At 43.3% G+C, this 20,221-nt stretch overlaps 1 protein-coding gene across 3 annotated transcripts in view; it reads right to left on the reverse strand.

Annotated features, from left to right (window-relative positions):
• Positions 1–20,221, reverse strand: part of PACRGL (parkin coregulated like) — a 32,548-nt gene that overhangs the window by 3,269 nt on the left and 9,058 nt on the right. Inside the window, exons 3-6 of one of the 3 annotated variants that reach the window (XM_073342397.1) lie at positions 18,359–18,426; positions 12,870–12,960; positions 8,342–8,434; positions 4,992–5,099 (exon numbers count right to left, since the gene is read on the reverse strand). In XM_073342397.1, the coding sequence (XP_073198498.1) occupies positions 4,992–5,099; positions 8,342–8,434; positions 12,870–12,960; positions 18,359–18,426 (360 nt within the window). Of the gene's footprint in view, positions 1–4,991; positions 5,100–8,341; positions 8,477–12,869; positions 12,961–18,358; positions 18,427–20,221 lie in introns of all 3 variants that reach the window. The other 2 variants (XM_073342396.1, XM_073342398.1) reach the window with 2 other exon arrangements.

Here is a 20,221-nt window from a genome sequence, read left to right on the forward strand (position 1 = left end):
GCTCTGTGACACACCTATTAATTTTGCACTGCTGCCTCAGAGTACTTCTATCCCAGGCATTTCTACCTGGAGAGCTTTTATAATCCTTTTAGCAGGGCTTATCTCCTTTTTTAGCAGGGTTCCCTCTCAGGCCTTTCTACCTGGAGAGCTATTCATGGTAGTTTCTGCCTTGGTTCTCAGGGTTTCTCTCCCAGGCCTCTCTACCTGGAGAGCTTTTAATATCGCATTGCCCTAGTTAGGGTTCCTCTCAGAACTCTTTGTTGTTAGGATATAGATATTCAGGCCTGTCTGTAAAGGCCTATACTCTAAGAATTTAGGTGTATTCCTATCACTTGGCTAGTTAGAGGTATAAAAGAAAGAATCAAAATCACTGTCTGCCAGTGTAAGGGCCTTCTCTTACTGTGACAGTCTGAGGCCCTGTTCTTAGGCTAAGGCCTTTGGCTAAGCGACAGAGGCAGCCATAAGCTGGGAAGTGAATGGTCACATCCTCACATTCCAAACTAGTCACATTGAAATAAGGTGCTATTGGGCTGTTAGGAATTTAATCCTGTCCTTATAGTGCCTATCACTTCCAGAGAAAGGGAAGTGCCTAGAAGCTGTAAAAGGAAATTGAGGTTGATAGTTTTCTGTCTGGTAAGAACTCACTTATCAATAGACACAGCTGGGAAACTCTTATGTCTTTACAGATGTAGTTGTGAAATCCTCACTTCTGTATTGTTTTGTCATTATAGTTCCCACTTTGCTATTGTTTATTGGCATGGTCTCTGTCTGGTTCTGTGATTGCTTCTGTCTGCTGTATAATTAATTTTGCTGGGTGTAAACTAATTAAGGTGGTGGGATATAATTGGTTAGCTAATCCATGTTAGGATTGGTTAGTTAAATGTTAGTAGAATGATTGGTTAAGGTATAGCTAAGAATATTACTATATAAATTAGGGGCAAACAGGAAGTAAGTTGGGATTCGAAAATAAGGAAAAAAGGAACTTGTATTTAAGCTTGCTGGAAGTTCACCCCAGTAAACATCGAATTGTTTGCACCTTCGGACTTCGGGTATTGTTGCTCTCTGTTCATGCGAGAAGGACCAGGAAAGTAAGTGGGTGAAGGAATAAGCCCCCTAACATTTGTCTGGAGAGGTTTTCATTGTTCAGGCTCTCTGGGAGCTCCTTCTATTCAGAGCAAACCAATCTCAAAAGGTAGGCTCAACCAAAGGTACCCTTTAGCCATGTTTCTCAGCTGTGGGGGGACGACGGACTTCTTGTTTGGCTGACATTAGGAAGTCCACTAGGTCCTTGGCAATACCCTTATCTCCCTCAGAGAAATATGAAGTGACCATAGCCCGAGGTCCCCCTTTTTGTAGGTAGCCCATACAGTGCACGTAACCCTCCATGTCAGTGACATGTCATGATTTACCACATAGGGGGCATTCAGATGGTAAAAGCCTTTTACTGCCTCTAGGCTGGTTAACAAAGCCAGGATTTCCCCAGAAATAAACTCTCTTACTGTGGCCTCCTGATCTGGAGAGGAGTCCTTCTGAATGCATCTGCACGTACACCCTTCAGAGTTAAAAGATCTCTCTATCCAAGCTCAGATCGCTCCCAGGACTTCCAAAGACCAGGGACTGTACTGTTTTGCCCATTGCTTTCAATACCTGGCTTAGCAACACTCACTTTTGTTCTTGCTATACCCACACTATCGTGTGGATAATATTTAGCAGGTTAGCACCATTTTTAGCTTCCTTTTTCCTCCAAGAAGAGCTCTTCTTTTTAGCAGAGGTCCAGTTGTTGCCCTGCTTTGCCACTATATCATGATCCTGGATTTTTAGACGCATGGTCAGGCAGCTCTCTGTTTCATCAGGTGGCTGTATGTCCCTATCCAAGCCATCTTCCTTCTGTACTGGCTTCAGTCTACAAAACCCCAGCTTTCTCCTTAGCCAAGTTGGACTTTGACCCTGGCTGGACCTTGATCAGGTTTTGGAGCTTGGTCAGCTCCTTTTGCAGTAGTAAGCACTGCTGGTCTGCTGTCTTCTTTTCAACTTTGAGATGGGTCAGTTCTTGCTCCTATTTTAGTGCTTACCCTACAATCCTTTCCCATGAAGAGCAGATCTCTTCCAGCTCCTGCTGGTATTAAGCTACCTATATCCGTAGTTCCAGGATTTCAGCCTGGTTCCGATCAGCCGTAGCAGTCCCCTCTTCTAGCTTATCCCAGTCCTTTACTGTAGAGGTCTGCTGTGTAGCTGAGGGGCTACGCTATTATTGCAGCCTCTGTTGTACATGGGAACTTACTGTTTATGGCACAGGACACCCACTTCTTTATTAGACTGCTACTCACTCCTTTCAGGAGGCCTTTCTGGGTGCCTAGCCCATCAGCCAACCCACTGGTATCCACACAAGCCTTGGGGTAATCTCTGGTCTTAGTCTCTGGCTCTTTTCCCAGTATGGTAAGCTGCTCCTCTAAGGCTTGCTGGGTCCTCTCTCAGGTCAGCTTCTGTTGTTGGCTTTCTTTCAGAATTCTGCTCAAGGAGAGGGTTTCTCTCTTCTGTATCTCTATTTTTGTATGGGCCCACTGGTCTCTATAATAGGCAGATGCTCCAACTCCTTCTATCTTTTAGGCTGGAGACTTCCTACTCCAGGTTTCGGTTCAGCTCACCTCCTTCACCTGCCTATCATCTTTTGTGTAGCCAGTGTCTCACTCACTAGGCAGACACGTTTTGCTTGCCTTGGATACCTCTTTACATTTGGCTGCCAGTGCCTTCACCTTCACCTTCTCAAGATCAGCTGTCTCCTGCTTGGTCTGTCCCCAGCTCCTTGGCCAGCTCTTTCACCATTTGAAAACGGGTCTGTTCTATTCCCTGGACCTGGGTCTCATAAGCCTTTAGCCAGTTATTTAGTTCATACCAGAGAGCATTCATCTGGTTCTGCAGGTTGCAGGGGTGCCTGGTGCCCAACCAAGAGTCCTGACTATCCGTCATTCTCTGAGCTCCCAGGCCCTGTGAAACAAGTTTCCCTCGGTCTCCAACACCTCCTGTCAAGGAACCCTGCTGTCCCTCAGAGCTTCTTTTTGGGCTCTTCTCCACAGAAGTCATTTCAGGGCCCTGGCCTTGCTTCAGTTCCTGCAACACATTAGGTACATTCCCCATGTTCTCTTCCCTCAGGACAGACACTGCAGGCTGGGTCTTCCCTTCAGAAAAAGGGTTGTTCAAGACACACAACTGCTTTCCCATTTCTATCACATGGGCTTCAGTCCTTCCTTGTCTACCAGGTTTGCCAATTACAGGGAGTCCTGGGACTATGATAGTACCAGTACTGACTTCCTGAGTTAGGGGGGGCAACACCTTCTTATGTGGCCCATTTCCCCACAATGGAAAAAAAACTATCCGTGGGTAGTCTTCCAAGCCCTAAACTGAGTCCCGACAGTCCTCTGTTCTGCCTTAACTATAGCCTGGGCCTCAGCCATTCATGGCTGAGTGTCTTTATCCACCTGGCCTTCACTGGTCCCAGCAGCCCTCATGGCAACCGGGCTGGACTTACAACCATGGCTTGTATCAAGCTGAATCCATCTCACCTGACCCCTTGCCCATACTACCTAAAGCTCCACCGGGGGGGGGGGGGGGGGGTGTCTTCTGACTCTTTCCTCTGTGGCACCTGCAGCGGCCGGGCCTGGGTAGACGCTGTTTTAGCTGCCAGGCTCCCTGCCAAGCCTAAGACTGGTGATCCTGGAGTTGCTGCTGTTGAAGCCCCTCCTGGGTTTTGCCGTGCTGTTGCTGGGTGGCTTGCTGAGGCTTTGAAGCTGCCACAGTTTGCTGCTGCTGGCCTACAGCTCTTATCAGCTCTTCCATGGTCCCCTTGTTTGCAGGGGCTGGTCCGAACAATCCTACTTCTGGTACCAGTGTAAAGTGGTTGAACTCACCTCTCGCAAGTGCCCCCTGGCCAACTGCGTGTGCCTGCACTCTCTCTCTCTCTCTCTCTCTCCCCGTTTGTGGTGGGTCTTCACTGACTCAGCCCTCCAGTCAAGTCATACACAGTATGTCTGTGAGATAAAAGCAACGCAACCCCCTTTTGGGGTACTCTCTCAGTGCCCTCCGTAATATCTCTCTCTGTTTGTCCCTGTTCCGCAATAGAGCGGTGCTCCAGAGCTCTTTCCCTGGAGGCAATGTCTTCATCCTCTCAGGGCCTTTCTGGCTCCAGCTCTTCAGCTGGGCCACTACAGTTCAATCCCACTTCTGGGGTGCCTCAAAGTCCAGGCCACTTTCCCAGTAGCTGCTGGTGAGGATCCGGGCCCGCCCTCTACTCTGGGTGCCAGCCCAGAGACCCTATAGATAGCAGCCATCTGCAATGTCCCTTTAAATAAACTGCATTGCTGCTATAATTCCTTGGGCCACTTCCCCGTGCTCCCGCACATTCTTCACCCTAATCTCAGGGTCTTGTCCTCGTGGAGTCCCAGCAGCCAGCCTGGAGCACCATCCACTCTCCTCAGTCTGGCCCTGCAGCTCTTCTTCTATTAGCCTGCTGGGCCCTGATTGGCTGCTTCCCACAAAGCCACTCTAGGCAGCTTGGAGGACCTCTCTACTGCCCTTTTATGAGGTGGGGTGTGGCAGGGTCATAAGACCTCCAGCAGGGGGCCTCAGGACCTAGTCCTCCCCATCACAGCAACTTTAATGGGTTTTGTTACTAAATATTAATATTTAAAATTCACAGGTAATTTTATAATAAACAATGTCCCTTCAAAACACAGTAACTAATATGTCTCAGTCTTTAGGGGGGTTTATTGTACAAATTGTTCTTTGGTCTAGTAGCATATACTGAATGTTAGAGCTCTATAATTCACCATATATTATAATAAGACTATGGCTCTCTGCTAAAGCTTATCAAGAAATGCCTTTCATGGAACAGCTGAAAGTTCCATCATCTTTGTGTGAAATGACAGGAAGTCTCTAAACAAAAGTAACATAAAAAATGAAGAGGCACAGTTACTGTGTCAATTTTTTGTACTTACGCTTGTGAGTAGATGTTTCAGCTGATCATTAAGAGCAGGACCAACAATGGCACTCAGCTGTACCAAAGCATTCAATCCTCTTTCAAATACTTCACTGTTTGAATGGGCCTTGTAAGGGAGGGGGGAAAATTAATAAACTGCTGTCAAACAGTAATTCTCGATCAAATGTGCAAGCTCACTAAAACAGCAATCTCTTGAGTAGAATAATTAGTACCTACACAGTGCTTTACCTTTTCAAAGCACTGAAACTAATGTTTGAAGAGGTTTAGAAACACAAGTACAGCATTATTGAATATGTTAATATCAAGCATGTGTCATTTAAATGCCAATGTATTTTCAGGGGGGAAAAGGGAAACACACCCAACACAGCATCCAATACTGGATGCTGATGGCAAGTTTCAGAAGTTTTTCAGAATGAAACAGACTTTCATTTATTCTGTAGTGTGACAACTAATCATTTATTTATTTGATGGAGAGCAAGCTAGGTAGTTAAAGAAACGATAGTAATGTGACTGTTATTGTAACAGCATGCAGTATCTTTGGGGGAACATATTTTATTACATTTATGTAACCTGTGGGACAGGGAATGTGATTATGTTCTACTTCCTGGGGGAGGGTTACCACAGCTCCTTCACAAATTAAAAAGGGGCCCGAACCATACAAAATACTCTGGCCTATTAGGGCCCCATAAGACTGATGGGTGACTCCTGGTATGTCTAGTGTGTGTTTAAATCAGTTTGTTGTTTTCATTATGTCTTCTCTGCAATGCTTTCACCTTAAAAATAAATGTGCTTGCTTAGAAAGAGCTGTGTGGTAACTTGTCACTGCTGGCAATACATTGTTCATAGCCCTTGGAGAGAGAAATTAATTTTACCGGTGCTGGCCATTAGGCAGACTAGCTTGCTGGGGATATCCCAGTATAAGGCAGGGCTATGTGCAGGCTTAAAACACCATGTCAGATGGGAGTGGGACAAGGGTCCCCCCGCAGAGACTGGTGATGGCTGCACACCTGAGACCTGACTGGGCACTCCTGAAGTGAAACATAAAGAATAGAACACAGGTGCAGTTACTCAAACTGTGACAAGTCCATCTACAGAATCTCAGTTTTAGTCAGGTGTTTACTACATTACCCTATAACATTTTTAAAAAGCATTCAAGAAATGTGGATTAGCTGCAATTATAGTATAGTAAGTAATTTTAGCTACTAAATTGGTAAACCCAGAGTAACTATTAATGGTAGTGTTAGGTTGGAAGAAGATATTGAATGAGGTCCCTGCCAGGATCTATTGTGGATCATTAACAAAATGTGTTACAGAACACTAATGACTGTCCTGTGTAAGGATCCACTATTTGTTATACTGGATTGTAGTAGTAATGGATGTATATTAAGTACTTCTTAGGCCTCAATTAGAGAAATGCATTTAGTTTTCAGCATTACATTGTAAGAAGATAACTGGGAAAAAGTTCAGACAAAAAGCATAAAAATTTGAAAAAGTTTGAATAACTAGAACTACCAGAATAGGCCCAGGGAACTGATAAAGGCTATAAATATTACTTGACTCATCTGTAGTGCCCATAACGTGAGGATCTCAAAGAATTCTCGAGTATTAATCCATCCCCGTAAAATCCATGGGGTAAATAACAATTACTACCCTTTTATAGGTGAACAAACGGAGGCACAGCAAAATAATAAGTAATTTAACAAATAATTTAACTTGGCTGAATTCACACAGCAAGTCAGTGGGAAAACCAGAAATATAATCCTGAAAAGAGACCTGGACACAGATCCATAAAGAGAGCTAGGTGCTGCAATGCTGAACCTCTGAGCATGCCTACCAGATCAGGCCCCACAGACAAAACAGGCATTCCTCCGCCTATCTTCCCCTGGCTCATGGATAACAATAAGGCTTAGGTGGGAGAGAGGAATCCAGATGCCTAGAGTGAGGCAGCAGTGTGCTTGCTCAGAGGCAGATACTTACATGCCTAAGGAACTTTTAGTGGAAATTCAGCACTGAGTTTAGGTTCCCACAGGGCTGGATGGCAGCCAAGTGGGGGGTTTTAGGGATTGCAAAGGAACCTAAATCTGGAATTTAGGTACCTAAGCATCTTTTCAGATCTGGCCATTGTATTAAGAGTCCCCATACAGGTCCATTCCAACCTAAGACTTCTGCCTTGCCATAACCTTTCAATTCCTTCGAATGAATTACTGTAATACACATTTTAAAAAGTATGCTTAGTCCCATTTTCTAATGTTATTCGTCTTTCCCCATTGATCTATTCCATTTCATCCTTTGAACCCCTTTAATTTTATTTCAATCCTTCCATAAAACAGTCTTATCTATTTGCTGTGGGTCTGTGCATTTTACCTCATATGTCCCTTTACCTTTGATTATATGCATATTATACATAAAGCACAATGATGTTGAAGTTCTACTGGTGCCTATTTCCCACACTCTGAGTATGTCTACACTGCAACGTAAGACCAAGGTTAATGGGAATCCAGTTAGCTGACCTGTGTTAGGGAACCTTAGGCTTGAGTGTCTACATTATATTTTAACCCTAGGTTAAGAATTTTCTGACCTGTGCTCGAACCTAGTGCTCTGGTGTTCACACTGCAGTGTGCAGAGCCATATCAAAGTAATTATATCTCAGAGTCCCTAGAGCACTCCCCCTCCCAAAATGTGGTCACTCTAGCCTTAGGAACATGATGCACTGTAAGAAAACTTTACTGCCCACCCTGCACATTACCAGGAAGCACCCCACTTTGCAAAAGGCTTGATGGACTCGCTCTCTTTTGCACACCCAGGAGGCTCTCTGATAATTTGCTTGCAGATTGGTGCTCAGAACAGAATAAGTTAACGCTGACCTGAGCTGCCTCCGTTTGCCAACGGGGAGGGAGGGAAGGGACTTCTGTTTTCAATAGAGTGCAGATTCTTGGGATAGAGAGGACTAAGGAAGATGTCCCATGGAATTGTGGGATACTTCCAAATGACTCCCAGGACCTGAGTCAAGTGGGGTAGTGACTACACTGTAAAGTAATAGGGCTCAGACCCTGCTTGACTTGAGCTTGGACCCTCCTGGGTCCCAGCCCTTGGCTAACACAATTGCAGTGTAGATGCAAGGAGTGGTCAGCCTTGAGCCCAGGCTCAAGTACAGGCTTACACTGAGAGTAGACATTCTCTCAGAGCCTGAAGAGTCATTCGAGAGCTGCCCAACTTCTCATGGGTTGCTTCTGTCATCCTAGGACTCAGATAGTTTCCCATCTGCAACACTTGTACCAAACTGTGACTTTTTTTCTTTGTAAGAAAAGAATCCAAGACTATAATAAATGAAAAATAAGAGAAACATACCAGAGTAGCCTTTAACACTGGAACGAGTCGAGGCAACAAGGGAATTGCTTTTTCAGGAGCATCTTCAACCAAGAGTAATTCCTTAAAGCCCTCCTTTGATACAAATGTATATGGGTGTTTTGTCTCTCTTAGTCCCTGTTTATATATATATATATATATATATATATATATGGAAAATATCTTTTCTTAATATGTAACTTTTAACACAACACTACATTAAAACATCAAAAAGTTCCCTCTAGTAGCAATATATTGCTTATGTTTTATTGCAGCAGCCATTCAAAAACATAAAAACACACTTACTCCACCATGTGGATTCATTGAGTATACCTCTGCTCACTAAATATTCAGGTTTTTTCCTTGATACGTGAAAGAATACTTTTACCCTTTTAATATGGTCATTTTCATCAACAGATGTACTTCTTTATCTTCATTCCATCTTCCCAAAGTAATTTCTCCACAGCCCCATGAACAGAAAATAGATGACATTTCTAAGGGATTTCCCCTACTCTTAATGAAAAACAGAATGCAGTACAAGGCTGACACTTTAAAGTGGTGCAGGCTTGTGATGTCCTGAATCACAGGAACTCACAATCTATATGGCAGAAATCTTTGATTTGTTCTGTGAGAGAAGGTCCCTCAGCCACTTCAAATATTAAGAGATTATTTTTTCTTTCAAAAGCACCTAAACATAGCTCAGGTTCAGCCTAGCACGTCTGATACAGGACTCTAAGACCTGATCTACACTAAAAAATTAAGTCTATCCACCTTCATCACTCAAGGGTGTGAAAAATCCACACCACTGAACGGTGTAGTTAAACTGACATGATTCTTCTGTAGACCTAGCTGCTGCCTCTTTGGGAGGTGGATTACCTACACTGATGGGAGAACCCCTCCTCTCGGCGTAGATAGTGTCTACACTGAAGCGTTGGAGCTGTGCTGCTGTAGAATTTCAAATGTAGAGATGCCCTAAATTTAAGTTTGTAGAGATTCTTGGAATGTCTTTTCAGGCAAACTCCCTGCCAAATGTTGGGAAAACAGGAAATAAGACTGGACACAAAGTAACTTATAGTGACCAGTACAAAGAGCAGAAGGTAAGGATAAATTTGAGCATATTTTCGACTAGGTTTCCTGGCTGCTTACTGACTGTAATTCATTTTGATTGACAAGGCCCCACTTCCAGTGAGTAAGATTAACTCACTGAAGAGAAGGTTCTCTTTACATAGTTGGGATGGACCTAAATTTACACACAGGAAACTGGTGACTGACAGGAGAATCTCTGAAACCACAAAAGAATCAAAGGATTCTCTACAGGAGCTGGAGCTCTGAGACCCAAATTCAGCTCTGGATGAGCTATTTTGGCAAATATGCCAAAGGCCTTCCTCTTCACACCACAATGCTATATTCATAGATATTTAGGTCAGAAGGGACCATTATGATCATCTAGTCTGACCTCCTGCAACACAGGCCACAGAATTTCACCCACCACTTTTAGAGTCCTACCAAATTCACGGTCCATTTTGCTCAATTTCACTGTCATAGGATTTTTTAAATAGTCAATTTCATGGTTTCAGATGTAAACATCTGAAATTTTAGGATGTTTTTGCTCAGTATTTTAGAAAATTTACCACTGGACAGAGCCCTAGTCTGAAATATTTCAGGCCTTAAGAATGAAAGTGCTGAAAGGTTGTAAAGGGACTGAAAACAGGATTTGAATTGAAATCCCTGTGCAACTGTAATTATAGTGGTCACTCCCCAATAAAACAAAGTATTATTATGAACAGCAAAATCCACAAATCTTTTTGGTTCTTGTTTGTTCAGCAACTTTCCATTACTCTCTCCCATAACCCAAATTACAGAGGAAGATTATTTTAAAAAAATGTTCAACTGCTCAAACTGATTGACCATCTTCAAATATTATCTTTGTTTATACTATGTTTATCAGTGTGAAATGTAACTTGGTTAGATTAGCTTCTTGGGAGCTGTAATTCACTCCAATTTGAGGGCTCAAAAACAAATATATTGCCGCTAAAGGTATCTATAGAAACTGACAGTGACTAATTGTAATAAGATAACTGAAAAATAACCGTTTTGGCTGAACATTACCCCTCAGTTGAAAGTCTGTTTCACACTAGGGATGTACTATCTTTTAACAATGACATTTTACAATATCTATGTGGGTTTATTAAAAGCTTACTCGCTTTCAAAATATTAATTCTCTTAAAATATTGCTGGAAATCCATCACAGAGTTCTCATTCCCTGGGAGAAATGTCTCCAAGAACAATTTAAAATAATATTAAGACACAAAACTATTCAAATAGAGCAATACATTATCACAACCTCCATAAAGAGCTATACTGAAATTTTCCAGTTCTTCAGAAAGCATTATTAGGACAAGTATTTATTGGGCCTATATAAGGTCAAAAGGAGAGTTTAAACGGATTACAGAACAGCATTGTCACCATTTGATGTACAATGCATAAAATACAGATTCTAATCTCTAAATCATACTCAAAATAGGCCAGATGTGGCTATATGCTGGGAGTTTATGTATTAATTTAACTCCCACGATAGAATAAGATTGTACACAATTTAAGATTTCTAGCCCTTATAATTGTGAAGAAAATCTTCCAAATAAGAACTAGTAAATCCCTGTCTTCCCGAGTTTGTATACAGATAAAACAAAGACAAATGGATTCAAGGGGAAGTTGCCTCTGAAACATAATGACAATTGAACACCACTATTATTAACTACTGTTCTTTTCCACAGAAACATTTAGCTAACATGCTTATTTTTTGTTCTTAGACTGATGGGAAGGAAAGCTACAGCCCTCTATAGGCAAGAAAAACGCTGTACTGTAACAGTCCTTTCTGTTCCTGATTTACCCTCTGACTGAATCCTATTCATGTGATGTTTGCAAAGGGTAGAAAGGAAGAAAGAATGAACAGCTGTTCCGCTTCACTTCTCCTTTCATACTGGATTGGGAAGGTGGTTTTACTTGAAGTTTTCCCTCTAGCCACTAGCATTTTTGGTTGCAATTGCTAATCAGCAGCCATTAGGTGCTTCATCTTCTTTCCCCTCTGCCTTTCCTAGTTAGTGTAGCAGAGAGTATACAAAAGAAGAGAGCTGGGAGGAAGATGAAGAGAAGGACAAGATGATCCAAAGCCCAAGGATAGAGAGAAAGGCTTCTGCTGATGCCACTAAAACCTATCCCTTAGGCCTTCGCTGGGGAAGGTGTGATGGATTAGTGTATGTCCGTACATAGCTATATCAAAACTCCATCTCGGAGTGGGGATTCCAGAAGTGTTAGTAAAGGGCTAATAAAGCACAGAAATCAAGAGTCATTAATCTGGATGGTCTCCCATTCAAATGGAAACATCCTAAGACAATAAGCTAGCTGCTACCCAGTGTAACTAGTTCTCCTAGGTGAGTCTGTAACCAACCATCAGATCACCTGATGAGGAACTCAAAGCCACTGAGGAAAGTCACTTGAAAGGGGGGACTGCAACCTTATAATGGGAAGGCTCTCACTGACTTTTGTTGCGGGCAGGGAAGGAGGGAGTAGAAGAAGACAACAATGGGACCCTGAAAGGACTGACCAAAGGACTCCTGGAGTGGTGGGGGCACTGGAAGGAGAGTTTTGCATAAAAGTTTTTATTTTCTATAGAGGTATCTCTCATGTGCTTTGTTTGTGAGTAAAGCACAACTGATTTAGCAATTCTGTTGCAAAGTTTGTGTGCCCCTTGCTTTCACTGTCCTATTTGCTGAAGAGGGGAACAGTAATCCAATGGATCCACAACTTCAGTACAACTCTAGGAACATGAAAAAGCTATGGGGGAGGCTTGGAAGATTCAGGGCCTAGGCAAAAGGACCGTAGAGTGCGCATAGACAACACCCAGACTCTCTCCAGTCTCAGCCTGCCTACGAGCACCTGGGATCCAATGATTGGATCCAGATAAAGGAGACTAGTGAATGTCCACCAGACGCAGCTCATCCAGTAATCCAGAAAGATCTACTAGCTACAACCCCTAAGGAATGTAACTTTTTGGATTCCACGCTGAGGTAAAGATGAGGTATAACAATTGGGAATAAAACTAAGAGGGGTAAAATAAGTGTTCAAGTTCCTTGGAGGTGTTTGGAGGACTACAAAGTATCTGCTTCTATGCAGGTCCTCTGTTCCTCCCCATCTTTCTTCCCGTGAAGGTTCCCACTATCCAGCTGGTCTGGACACTGGGAACTGGATTTGCCTTTAAATGCTCAACATCTTAATATTATTTATTCTTGTAATCTGTGTAAGATTTGAATTTGGGTCTCCAGAAAACCACCAATCATGACAGTTTCTAGATATCGGCGTGAGTTGGCACTTGACATATGAAGTAATAAGTAAACAACTGTTTTAGTTATTGTAGTTATCAACATTCAATTACCCACCTATTTGAATATTGCATGCCAATTTCATTTTTTGACCTTTGCATGGCAAAAAAGCTTTGTACTATTCTATAATTATTCAAGAAAAGCAAGTTTACCTCAGCTAAAGTAATAAGAAGAGGATCAAATGGAAGAGTTTCAGGAAGACATTCCCACTGTAATTTGTGTTTTACTGAGCCATGAACCAACCTATCATGCAGAACACAAGTTAGTAAATGGTACAGAGAAACAAACAGCATATAACAGTAAATTTCTTTAACATGCTAGTCATACCAAAAGATCCACAAATGTTTTGAAAAAATCACTATAAAGGTATATATACCCATCTAATATGCACTGCCTTCCCAGTGAAATGCACAGCCCTATTTGGGCAGAACGCTATAGCGTTTTGACACACCATTACAACTCCTGAAAAAGGCAACATCTGAATTCTTCAACAACCTGTAAATAGAGGCTAAAAATAAAATAGCTGTAAATAATAATAATTACATTGTATTTCCCATATATATATCAACACCAACTGTTTTTCCTGCAAACTTAATGTACTGATAAAAACAACGAGGAGTCTGGTGGCACCTTAAAGACTAACAGATTTATTTGGGCATAAGCTTTCATGGATAAAAAACCCCACTTCTTCAGATGCATGGAGTGAAAATTACAGAAACAGGCATAAATATACTGGCACATGAAGAGAAGGGAGTTAGTTGCCTTACAAGTGGAGGTACCCGTCTCTTCATGTGCCAGTATATTTATGCCTGTATCTGTAATTTTCACTCCATGAATCTGAAGAAGTGGGGGAGTTTTACCCCTGAAAGCTTATGCCAAAATAAATCGGTTAGTCTTTAAGGTGCCACTGGACTCCTCATAGTTTTTGTAGATTCAGACTAACATGGCTACCCCCTGATACTTAATGTACTGATATTTATCAAAACAAAAGTTTTCTGTTTATATGGATATTTACAAGATCAAACTATTTTTTTTTAAACTAAGTCTATCTGTATTTATGCTAGATCTAATTGGTTCTTCTTTAAGTAGATACAATCATGTATTCCACTTAGATGTGCATGCACTCAGGACACCAGAGCTGGAGAATTTTGCCTAGCAATACCAGCAGAAGGCGGCGTTCATGCCTCTTGCTCAAAGCCCCTCCTCTGGCTATATGAGACAGCACCACCTTGACCCTCCTCAGTTCCTTGTTACTTCCGTGGCTAGAGTTGGAGCTCTGTGTGGTACTTAACCTCACAATCTCTCTCTCTGTGACTTTTTTCTAGTTCTATATAGTTAGTTAGTAACCTTAGTATTAGTTAAATTTAATGTTAGTTAATTTAGCTAATTATTTTCCTTGGGATGGCCTCCCCAAGAATGATCCCCACACCCAGTGCTTGGGCAACGCCCATGTCAAGGAGTGGTGTTCAATTTGTAAATCATTCACAAAATGGACTCAGGTGGCTAGAGACCTTTTCCCAAAGCAACATCTGCTCGAACAGGCCATGTGGCCTGTTCCAGCACTGAGGCCCATGCTGGATCAGTCATCCTTAGATTCTCAGAGTGCTGTCGTTTTGTGCTCTGGAGTCAGGACCTCTCTAAAACGATGGAGGAGCCATTCCACATTGAGTGCACAGAGGAAAAGATCACATAAGAGTCTCGTGGAGATTCTTCTGCTTCCTCCAGAAAGAGCATGCACTGGCATGCAGGATGGCACAGGTGCCTCTAACTACTTCCCGGGACTGCACAGGAAGGTTAGAGACGCTGTACTGTCAACACCAGTTCTGGCCCCAGCGTATCTGTTGAGTCCGGCACCAATGAGGACAATGCCAGCACGGACTGTTTCCACATTGACAGCATATCAGGCAGCAAAGGACCACCTCTGCCTTTCCTTCCCGACCTCTCCCTTGGTCCAAGACTTTACCAGGGCTACATCATTTATAGCCCCATTGGCTAGGCAGACTACTGAACCTTGTGAACCTGGGAGAATAACATGAGGGGGAAAGGAGTCCAGGAGAGCTGGCTGTATTTTAAAGACTCCCCATTGAGATGAAAGGGACAAACCATCCCAATGGGTAGAAAGAATAGTAAATATGGCAGGCGACCAGCTTGGCTTAACAGTGAAATCCTTGCTGATCTTAAATACAAAAAAGAAGCTTACAAGAAGTGGAAGATTGGACAAATGACCAGGGATGAGTATAAAGATATTGCTCGGGCATGCAGAAGTGAAACCGGGAAGGCCAAATCACACCTGGAGTTGCAGCTAGCAAGAGATGTTAAGAGTAACAAGAAGGGTTTCTTCAGGTATGTTAGCAACAAGAAGAAAGTCAAGGAAAGTGTGGGCCCCTTACTGAATGAGGGAGGCAACCTAGTGACAGAGCATGTGGAAAAAGCTAACATACTCAATGCTTTTTTTGCCTGTGTCTTCACGAACAAGGTCAGCTCCCAGACTACTGCACTGGGCAGCACAGCATGGGGAGGAGGCGACCAGCCATCTGTGGAGAAAGAAGTGATTCAGGACTATTTAGAAAAGCTGGATGAGCACAAGTCCATGGGGCCAGATGCGCTGCATCCGAGAGTGCTAAAGGAGTTGACGGATGTGATTGCAGAGCCATTGGCCATTATCTCTGAAAACTCATGGCGACTGCGGGAGGTCCCAGACAACTGGAAAAAGGCTAATGTAGTGCCCATCTTTAAAAAAGGGAAGAAGGAGGATCCGGGGAACTACAGGCCAGTCAGCCTCACCTCAGTCCCTGGAAAAATCACACAGCAGGTCCTCAAGGAAAAGGAGAGGAAAGTGATCAGGAACAGTCAGCATGGATTCACCAAGGGCAAGTCATGCCTGACTAATCTAATTGCCTTCTATGACGAGATAACTGGCTCTGTGGATGAAGGGAAAGCGGTGGACGTGTTGTTCCTTGACTTTAGCAAAGCTTTTGACACAGTCTCCCACAGTATTCTTGCCAGCAAGTTGAAGAACTATGGGCTGGATGAATGGACTATAAGGTGGATAGAAAGTTGGGTAGATTGTCAGGCTCAACGGGCAGTGATCAATGGCTCCATGTCTAGCTGGCAGCTGGTATCAAGTGGAGTGTTCCAAGGGTCGGTCCTCGGGCCGGTTTTGTTCAATATCTTCATTAATGATCCGGAGGATGGTGTGGATTGCACCCTCAGCAAGTTTGCAGATGACACTAAACTGGGAGAAGAGGTAGATACGCTGGAGGGTAGGGATAGACCTATACAAATTAGAGGATTGGGCCAAAAGAAATCTGATGAGGTTCAACAAGGACAAGTGCAGAGTCCGGCACTTAGGACGGAAGAATCCCATGCACCGCTACAGACTAGGGACCGAATGGCTTGGCAGCAGTTCTGCAGAAAAGGACCTAGGGGTTACAGTGGACAAGAAGCTGGATATGAGTCAACAGTGTGCCCTTGTTGCCAAGAAGGCCAATGGCATTTTGGGATGTATAGATAGGGGCATTGCCAGCAGATTGAGGGACGTGATCGTTCCCCTCTATTCGACATTGCTGAGGCCTCATCTGGAGTACTGTGTCTAGTTTTGGGCCCCACACTACAAGAAGGATGTGGAAAAATTGGAAAACGTCCAACAGAGAGCAACAAAAATGATTAGGGGACTGGAACACATGACTTATGAGGAGAGGCTGAGGGAACTGGGATTGTTTAGTCTGCGGAAGAGAAGAACGAGGGGGGATTTGATAGCTGCTTTCAACTACCTGAAAGGGGGTTCCAAAGAGGATGGATCTAGACTGTTCTCAGTGGTAGCAGATGACAGAACAAGGAGTAATGGTCTCAAGTTGCAGTGGGGGAGGTTTAGGTTGGATATTAGGAAAAACTTTTTCACTATGAGGGTGGTGAAACACTGGAATGCGTTACCTAGGGAGGTGGTAGAATCTCCTTCCTTAGAGGTTTTTAAGGTCAGGCTTGACAAAGCCCTGGCTGGGATGATTTAATTGGGGATTTGTTCCTGCTTTGAGCAGGAGATTGGACTAGATGACCTCCTGAGGTCCCTTCCAACCCTGATATTCTATGATTCTAACCTTTGTGTTGGCACCACACCTCAATGTTTCCCTTCCACAGTCAGTGGAAGTGGAGTCGGTGCTGAGCTCAGGGCAAGGGACCTCCTCGGCATCAGTGCATCCTGTGCCACCCATTTTACCGTGGTGGTTTCACCACCTTCCACTTCAGGACCATCAGCTACTTCAGTACCAACGCTGACTTCAGGTTCAACATTGCTCCTGGCACTGGGCACAACAGAGGCAAACTCAGCCTGTGGTATTGTTCCCACTGTCGGCACCAGTCTCTCCCTTGTTTTGGGCAATGGATGAGTTGGACTGGTTGCTCACCCCCTCAGGGCTTGTTCCACCTTTATCCCGAGAAACCTGAGACTCCTCAGCATCAAGGTCGGGATCTTTTTTCTCCTGCTCTCCATTGCCTGGCTCACGGGGGGCTGTTCATGGAGCACCATGAGTACCAGGATAGGCACTTGTCTCAAGGTTGGCCCTGCACCTGTTGGCCACTAATGCCTTATCCTTTTGCCCAGTGGCCTCCATGGAATCCGTGGGATGCTCCTCAGTCGCAAGAGTTGCACTCCTCATCTTGTTCTAAGGTGAGAACGCCGGGCAGAATGGTGGCGGGAACTGCCAATCCACCACAGATTCAGGCACCAGTGAGAGCCTTCCCCTTCCCCAGGGAGCCTCTGGAATCATCCCATCTGGGTCCACAAGGGGGAAGATCTGGCCTTGGCTCCTCTTCTTTGTCCCTGGACGATTTGGCAGTGCCTGGCTCTTCCTCTCCTTCAGTGCCTTTAGACTTAAAGACATACCAGGACCTTTTGCAGCATGTGGTGGCTTCCCTAGGCATTCAGGCAGAGTTCCTAAAATACCCATAAGTTGTTGGATATCCTGCAGCCATCTGCCCCTGGGAGAATGGCCCTCCCTATTAATGATGCACTCCTAGAGCCTGCAAAGGTTCTTTGGAGCATATCAGCTTCAATACCACCTACCACAAAGCGCTTGGAGAAACACTTTTTCCCACCGCAGGGAGCTAAGGGCTTTTTCTCCCATCTGGCCCCAAATTCCCTGGTTGTAACTGCGGTGAACAACAGAGCCTGGCTGGGCAGACTTAAGTCCAATCCTAAGGACGAGAACTCTAAAAGGATGGACTTCCCTGCAAATGCAGATTGTGAACCAGCAGCCAATCTCTGTTCAGCTGATTGGGTCGCAAACCACAAGATTGCAAAATGCCAAAAATTTCACCAGTGAAGTACACCCCAACTCCATCGGAACAAATTCGTCAGATGCAGAAGTAGGTTTTTTACCCACGAAAGCTTATGCCCAAATAAATCTTTTAGTCTTTAAAGTGCCACCGGACTCCTCGTTGTTTTTGCTTCCTTTTGAGAAGAATTAAGTATCAGAGGCACCTTCAGAGATCAGTAAAATCAAATAGCCAGAGAACATACAAATTAGTGTATAGTTTTCATCCTACACAAACAGTAATAAAGAAATGAGTCTTGATCTATTTAACTGCACCTAAGACTACTGTCTGAATAGATTCAGTTAAATTGTTTTTAAAAATTCATTACCTGCAAGGTATACCACCTTTAGAGTAAATGGCAGAAAATGCAGAAGGAGCTTTTGAACGATCCCCAAACTGGGTGGACAAAAAAGTGAAATGCATTATTTACTCACTATCATAATATTTCAGTTATAACCATTATAAATGTACTTCAGTATTGCAGTTTAGAGAGAAATGTGACAAACAATCTTGTGATCAAAAAACAACTGTAAAGATACTGCAGAGACTGGATGGAAAAAATTCTAACATTTAATTAAATAATAAAGTAACCTCACAGCAGTATGTTACTACTGTTTTGTTAAGAAAAATAAGTAAATATGCTCATCCTTAATGAACTTTTCATTTCCCATCCCATTTTTCTACTTTCTCGTGCAAGTAGTCCCACTAAAGTCAATGATGGCCCCATGGGGATGGAGGGGTCTCTTCACATAAGTGGGGAGGGAGCATGGCTCCTGGGCTCTCCAGCTCCCCCAGATGGCACACAGACATCACAAAGCCTGACTTGACTGAAGAGGAGATATGAGTTGGACTGGGTGGGGAGGAGAAGAGAAGGAGGATATTGGGACAAGGAGACTGGGAGCCAGTGAGGGTGGGAAGATGAACTTGATGAGGAGCCAGGGAGGAGACTGGGACCGGCTGGGCAAGAAGACTTGAGCAATTGAGGAGGGGTTGCTGTGCAACCATAATTTGGCCGCCTTGTGCATATGTGCTGTGATACAATTTTTCCCCACATGACCCCTGCCTCATTCAGTACACACAACGGACCTTCAGTGGAGATGAAGCAATGTTATGCAATGAAGGAGGCTGGAGGTAGGATCCCTGCCTAATTTTTTTCAGAAATGTAGTGAAGGATACAGAAGATTAGAAGAAGATAAAAGATTGTCTCACGGTTAAGGCAGTTGAATGCTACATTGGAGAACTGGATTCTATCCCTGCCTATTCCTGAGAGTTCCTATATGATGATGCTAACCAATCGCTTAAGCCAAAACTTTTCCTAGATGTTCACTGACAGTGTGTTCACTGATTATGTGTGCACAACCTGAGACCCTGGAATGCTATACACTCACAGCTGCAACTAAAGTTAATGGGGGCTGTGTTTTGATCATATAGAGCAGTAGTTCTCAACCAGGAGTGCATGTACCCCTGGGGGTACTCAGAGGTCTTCCAGGGGGTACATCACCTCATCTAGATATTTGCCTGGTTTTACAACAGGCTACATAAAAAGCACTAGCAAAGTCAGTACAAACCAAAATTTCATACAATGACTTGTTTATATTCCTCTATATACTATACACCAAAATGTAAGTACAATACTTGCATTCCAATTGATTTATTTTATAATTATATGGTAAAAATGAGAAAGAAAGCAATTTTTCAGTAATAATGTGGTGTCACACTTTTTTATTTTATGTCTGATTTTGTAAGCAAGTAGTTTTTAAGTAGGGTGAAATTTGGGGGTTAATTCACCACCTGCAAAATGGGGATAATACCACTTCACCGGGTGTTGTGAAAATAAATTACTGTTTGTGAATCTCTCAGATACTATAGTGATGAGAACCACAGAAAAGTCTCTGAGAAAGTTAGTAATTTTTACTTCAGAGCAGGGTTTTGAATAGTGAGGAATAGAGAAAGTCTAGTGTCACACGTTTAACAACAAGACTAAAAAGTAATATCAAATACCTGCTCACTCAATGACACTATCCATTCTGTGCACTGAATGAACCAGGAGTCTTGTGGGAAAAAAAATAGTATGCAATCATGTAATTAAAGATTGTATCATAAAGCATACACATCAGGAGTCTGATTAAGGTTGCAGTCTCCCATTTTCTCCCTCGAGTGCTTGATTTTGCAATGTTAACTAAATTTTAAC

This window comes from Lepidochelys kempii, chromosome 4, assembly GCF_965140265.1.
Source record: "Lepidochelys kempii isolate rLepKem1 chromosome 4, rLepKem1.hap2, whole genome shotgun sequence".
NCBI classification, from domain to species: Eukaryota; Metazoa; Chordata; order Testudines; family Cheloniidae; genus Lepidochelys; species Lepidochelys kempii.